We start from the raw sequence: 6,499 nt of genomic DNA, 5'->3' as shown, positions 1-6,499 counted from the left end.
GTTCTTTCTCTTCCCTTCATTTCCTTCCTCTTCCTCATTCTTATCCTCTTCCTCTGCTTCTGTATCTTGCTCCTGTGTTTCGTAATGTCAGTTTTCTGTATCCTTAGTTCCGGGTCTCCATTTCTTATATTTTCTTCGTCATTTTCTCCTTTCTCGTTTTTCTTTCTTTTTCTTTCTTTCTCCTTCTTCTTTCTTCTTCTCCCTCTTATTCTTTCATTCTTCTCCTTCCTCTTCTTCTTCCACTTTTCATTCCTTTCCCTGTCTCTTTTCTATTTTTCCTCCCACAGTCTCCCCCCCCCCTCGTATCTTTCCCATCCTCTCCATCCTCCTTTAATCTCTCCCTCCTCGTCCTTCCTATCCCCCTCCTCCTCCTCCATCAATCTCTCCCTTTCTCCCTTATCCTTTTCCTCCTCCTCCTTTTCCTCTTCCTTCAATCTCTCCTTCCTCTTCCTCTCATCTCCTCTATCTCGAACGCCCACCCACCCACCCCTCTGTCTCCGTCCCACCCCAACCCCCACCCACCCCATCCACCCCCACCCCCCCCATCCACCCCCACCACCCCCAACCCAACCCCAACCCCCCACCCAATCCCCACCCCACCCCCTGACCCCCTCCGGCCTGCCGCAAGACCTCATGCTTAGCTCACACCTGCAGAAGGCGTCCCAAGCAGGTGATGTTCAGGTGAAGTTCAGGTGGTGTTTACGGTGGCGGGTAAGAGAGGCGCGTGGAGGGGGAGGGAGGGGGAGAGGGTGAAGAGGAGGGGTGGGAGTGAAGTGGAGGGAGGGGATAAGTGGAGGGAGGGGTGAAGTGGAAGGAAGGGGTGAGTTAAGAGAAGTGGGAGGGTGAAGTGAAGGGAAGAGTAGGGAAGGGAGAGGTTGTGGAGCAAGACGAGTAATGTGGAGTGGAAGGGACACTATGTAGGGAAGGAAGGGGAGGGGAGGGGGAGGGGGAGGGGAGGGATGTCATATGGAGGGTAGGGGGTGATGTGGAGAAGGAAAAAAGGCGAGGGTGGAAGGCAAAAGTTTCATGACCGCAAATATAAAAATATATATATATATATATATATATATATATATATATATATATATATATATATATATGTATATATATTTTTTTCTTCTTCTTTTTCTTCTTCTTCTTCTTCTTCTTCTTCTTCTGCTTCTTCTTCTTCTTTCTTCTTCTTCTTCTTCTTCTTCTTCTTCTTCTTCTTCTTCCTCTTATCTTTCTTTTATTTTATTTTATTTTCTTTCTTTCTTTCTTTCTTTTTTACTTTTTTTTCTTTATAACTTACATCATTATGGAGATAATATTATACTCACATTAGAGCTTGGATTCTGTATGTATTCCTTAAAACAAAATTGGCCGAAATACTTTACATTTGTCATAGATGACATTTTGACGTAAATCATACTCGATTCAAACATACTTCACTATAATTAATCCCACCACAATAAATTCACACAAACGCGAAAACGTACCATAAAACGAAAACAAAATACGCAGAAACACAGCAAATACGTTCCAATAAAGGATTAATGTATCCTTTCACGCCAAAGATATACCACGTATCTAAGTGTCTTTTCTGTGTCTGTTTATTCCGACATATGTTCTTCCTTCTCCATTAAGAGACATGATACATCGCCCATGACCAAATGACCGAAAGGGACTTAATTATCTATAATTAGTCTTTTCAAGTGTCATCGCTGCAGGTGAGGCGGTCTGGCGCTAGCTCGCTGTGTTTATGGGTGTCATATATATATATATATATATATATATATATATATATATATATATATATATAATATATATATATATATATATATATATATATATATATATATATATATTATATAATATATATATATTTTATATATAGTGTGTGTGTGTGTGGTGTGTGTGTGTGTGTGTTGTGTGTGTGTGTGTGTGTGTGTGTGTGTGTGTGTGTGTGTATATATATATATATAATATTATATATATATATTAATATATTATATAATATATATAATATATATATATATAACATATATATGTGTATATATAAGTAATATATATATAGATACATATATACTATATATATATATATATAATATATATTATATATATGTATATGTATATATATATATATATATATATATATATGTTGTGTGTGTGTGTGTGTGTGTGTGTTTGTTGTGTATGTGTGTGTGTGTGTTGTGTGTGTTGTGTGTGTGTGTGTGTGTGTGTGTGTGTGTGTGTGTGTGTGCAGAAGATTTGATTGTCATGCGAACAAATGACACGTATGTATGTGAAATTAAGAAATCCACATGAAGTTAATTTATATTTCCAAATCAGCGTAAATTTCAGAAAAAACAACGACGAGATTTTTATTCTACGTTTCTCTCTCTTAAAAGAAAGAGAGAAAAAAAGAGGAAAAAAAACACGTTTTACCTCAAGCGATAAAGATCATTACAAGTCAGAGACGTAGAAACAAACCATCCGTCTGTCTGTCCAGCGATCTGATGTTGACAGGTGGGTCCTACAAGGCAAGCGGGTCTTTATATGGCCACGGAACAGATACGTAAAGCTTAGCAATGGATAAGATTAAGTTCCGAGATGACATGGATATATATATATATATATATATATATATATATATATATATATATATATATATATATATATATATATATATATATATTTATTTATTTTTTTTTTTTTTCTTCTTCTTTTTCTTTTCTTTTCTTTTCTTTTCTTTTTTCTTTTTTCTTTCTTTTTCTTTTTTCTTTTTTTTCTTTTTTTTTTTCTTTCTTTCTTTCTTTTTTAAGGGAATGGAGTAGATAGAGAGAAGGAAGGACACGGAGATGAGGAAAGGAAAAAGATGGGTTCTTCAAGCAGGTGTCTCTTGGGCGAGGAGACGGCGGGCGGCAGGAAGGCAGAAGGGGAAGATAAACAGTGTCGCGGCGTCCCCTGTCCTCCACATACCAACAAATAATGGTTTTATTGTAATGCCTCCTCGTTGGCAGCTGACGGAGGAAGGGACAGAGAGGGGGGGCGGAGGGGCGGAGGGGCGGGGGGTAAAGGGAGTCGTAGGGGTGGGATGGGGGGTATCAGGAGGTAAAGGGTAAGGAATAGCAAGGGGAGGGTATTAGGGGAAGGAGTAGGACAGGGCAGGGAGCTGTAGAGGGAACGGAGGGGAGTGTTTGCGAGGTGGGACTACGCCCGGACCGCCTTTGATCCCCGCTGTTTTTTTTTTCTGCATGTGTGTGTCCCGCTGACTCGGGGGGTTTGTTTGCGTAATGAATTGGGACTTGTCGTGATGCTTATCGCGTGTCGCCGCTCTGATGAACCTGATACTGCTGTTGTGGCGCGGAAAAGGGTTTCACTGAGGCGTCCATGCGGGCCTCTTGCGGTCTGTATTTTATGAGAGATCCGACGCGTGTTAAATCCCCCACGCTTAGTAGAAGACTGCAATACGTTTTCTTTAAGCCGAAGAAAACGGAGCAAATGCATAGAACACATAATTTTGAAGACATCATTCCACACCCGAAAAGAAGAAGAAAAACCCATAGGTTTCTCACTCGCGCACAGATATTGTCCGGGGAACAAGACCGCTAAAAAGGTTCTCCGTGTTTGTCAACAAATCACAGAACCTCAAGGCTTGGGATCTGTCCGAAGTCGAGATCGATATCAAGGAATTCAAACGATGCGAGGGGATCGGTAGTGGGCCGGCCGTCGGGAGGGGGTCAGGGGGAGGAGGGGGTATATGGGACCCCAAGCACCATTGGGATAAAGGGTGATAAGTAAGTGAAATGGGAACCGCAGAGGAATGAGAAAGGAGGACATTAAAAAGGGGGTGACGGAGAAGAAGAGGGGGTGAGGAAAAACGAGGAGTTATCGGCGGGAATAAGGGGTTGCCGGCAAAGCGATTCACGACCTTTGCGAGTCTTCCGAACCTATAAACGTCGGATTATCGTAATGTCGAAGAGTGTCGGAATCTATCGGACCATGGATTACCGTAAGGTGGGAAGCCGCGGGCCGTAACAGCCAGGGGTAGAGATGGCTCTGGGAACAGTGATCATGACTTTCGGACAATGGCCATTATCGGCAGTAAGATGACAAAGAACTTCCATTTGTTTTAAGAAAGAGAGAAAACGAGGGTCGAAATTCGGTAATTTATTAAGAGGTCGGGATGTTTGGGGAAAAAAAAGGAAAATACTTACGCTTATCTCTAGATTTACTTCTATAGAAGGAATACAGATAAAAAATGTTTTCGACTAATAGTTCCAAAGATTTTATATTAAAATTGTCTTTCAGTTGTTGTTAATAAATATATAATTCGACGGATAATTAGAAAGATTATGAGAGGAAGTCATACAAAAAAAGCGTCGGAAATGAACAGTTGTTCCGTTGTTCCTAAATTCAAGTGATATTAAAAAGATTAACGGTAAGAGTGAATAGGAAAAAGAAAACTTAGCGGAAGCAGGAATCAGACTGTAAAAGAATAAAAAAAAGTTTAAAGACTCATCCATTTCCTGAATAAAAATAACATTTGATAACAACAGAAATTATCGTTTAAAGAGACTGTGCTTCTCTCTCTCTCTCTCTCTCTCTCTCTCTCTCTCTCCTCTCTCTCTCTCTCTCTCTCTCTCTCTCTCTCTCTCTCTCTCTCTCTCTCTCTCTCTCTCTCTCTCTCTCTCTCTTTCTCTCTCTCTCTCTCTCTCTCTCTCTCTCTCTCTCTCTCTCTCTCTCTCTCTCTCTCTCTCTCTCTCTCTCCCTCTAAAAAAAAAAAAACACGTATGATACTGCAACCGAATCTTCGTTTAAAAAGAAATTCGACAAACCAGTAATTATGAAAATAAGCGGATATGCGGATGAGAGATAGAGATGGTGTTTAGTGAGTGGATAAGTAAACATTTAAGAACGAGGAGGAATATAAACTAGTTAAAAAGAAGGATTTTGTGAGAAGATAATACCAGTGGTGCTCAGCGACTGAAAAATTGATGAGCACAGAACACTGCAAATCTCCAAATGCACGTTTTAGATTTCAAATAAAAAGGTATAAGAAGAAGAAAAAAAGCTAGAAAATAAGGTAAAACTCAAGTAAAAAAAAAAAAAAAAAAAAAAAAGGATCGTTGGATACAAGGAGCAGGTATTTTTCAATTTGTGTTAAGCTCTTTACCGGGACACGGGGAGATAAAAAACGGCGATAGAGAAATTGACCTGAGATGACCCAGGAGGTCTGGCGAGGTCAGCGGTAGAAATATGTGGATTGCTTTCGGAATTTTATATATATATATATATATATATATATATATATATATATATACATACATGAATGTATTTATGTGTGTGCGTGCGTGCGTGCGTGTGTGTGTGCGTGCGTGGGTGTGTGTGTGTGTGTGTGTGTGTGTGTGTGTGTGTGTGTGTGTGTGTGTGTGTGCGCGTGCGTGCGTGCTTGTGTGTATGAGCGTGTGTTTATGTATATGCATGCATTCACACGCGCGTGTATACAGCATGTGTGTGCCGATTTTTCTGTGTGTCAGCCCTCTTTCTTCCGGAATAGTCAGCCGCGTTTTCCTCTTTCCCCCAGCGCTGTCAGCCCCTCTTGTCTCAACCTGCCGTCAGCCCTCCTTCCCAGCACCGTCAGCCTCGCCTCAGCCTCCCCCACGTTCACGCACGGAGGCCCTGGATAATGCGCTCTGGCTCCGGCCGCGGCGGGAACATGGCGAAAGTGGTCGATCCACAGGTCTCATTTTCCTTCGCGTTTCCGTCCCTTTTGCCCGATCCTTTACTCTCGCCGTTTATTTGTTTACTTCTTCTGCGTTTCTCTCACGTACGTCTTCCTAGTTTCATTTTTTTTATTGGTTATTGATTATTTTAGTTATCTATTTATTTATTTATTTATTTATTTATTTATTTTTATTTCATCCTTTTAGTGCGACGTTTCGAAATAAAATAGAGTTGATTAGAGGAAAACAAAGAAGAGAGTGATTTTCTTATAAGTAGTGTTAAAAGAGATGAAGTTATTTAAGTTTAAACGAAGTCGTGGATTTCAAAATTCAAAGTGGGAGCCAGAGAGAAAGTCATACAACAGACACACACAACGGAGGAACAAATGACCAGTCAGAAAGAGGGGGGAATAAAGAGGGAGTACGATGAGAAAAGCGAATGTTTCGAGGCAAAGCGAAGGAAGGTGACGACCACGACAGCCTAAAGCGTCGTGTCACGAGAGCGGAGGTCGATGACATGATGGCGCATCAACGCATCACTGCATTTCAACGGAAGTTCCTATTATCAATCAGATTCTCAGTGCCGAGGTGGCCGCGGGACATATAATTGTTACGCACAGCCGTGAGTAGCGTCAAGAATGTTTCGTGTGGCTGAGGACGCCTGTGACGGACGGAAGGTGACGGGGACGCACGGAAGGCCGTTCGTTCGTCTTTTGTTGTGTGGTCGGGGAGGGACGCCGATGGGAGAGGGAAGAGGGGGGAGGGGATGGGGTCTCGTGTGTGATGGAGAG

At 41.5% G+C, this 6,499-nt stretch overlaps 1 protein-coding gene across 1 annotated transcript in view; it reads left to right on the top strand.

The window, feature by feature from the left end:
* Positions 1-633: 633 nt before the first annotated feature.
* LOC119573440 (putative protein TPRXL) overlaps positions 634-6,499 on the top strand; it is a 13,007-nt gene continuing 7,141 nt past the window's right edge. Inside the window, exons 1-3 of the mRNA XM_037920668.1 lie at positions 634-681; positions 3,549-3,696; positions 5,570-5,725. Coding sequence (XP_037776596.1) covers positions 634-681; positions 3,549-3,696; positions 5,570-5,725 — 352 coding nt within the window. The remainder of the gene's footprint in view (positions 682-3,548; positions 3,697-5,569; positions 5,726-6,499) is intronic.

The sequence above is a fragment of the Penaeus monodon genome, chromosome 5 (assembly GCF_015228065.2).
Source record: "Penaeus monodon isolate SGIC_2016 chromosome 5, NSTDA_Pmon_1, whole genome shotgun sequence".
Taxonomy (NCBI): domain Eukaryota; kingdom Metazoa; phylum Arthropoda; class Malacostraca; order Decapoda; family Penaeidae; genus Penaeus; species Penaeus monodon.
This window is presented reverse-complemented; position numbering and strand designations above follow the sequence as displayed.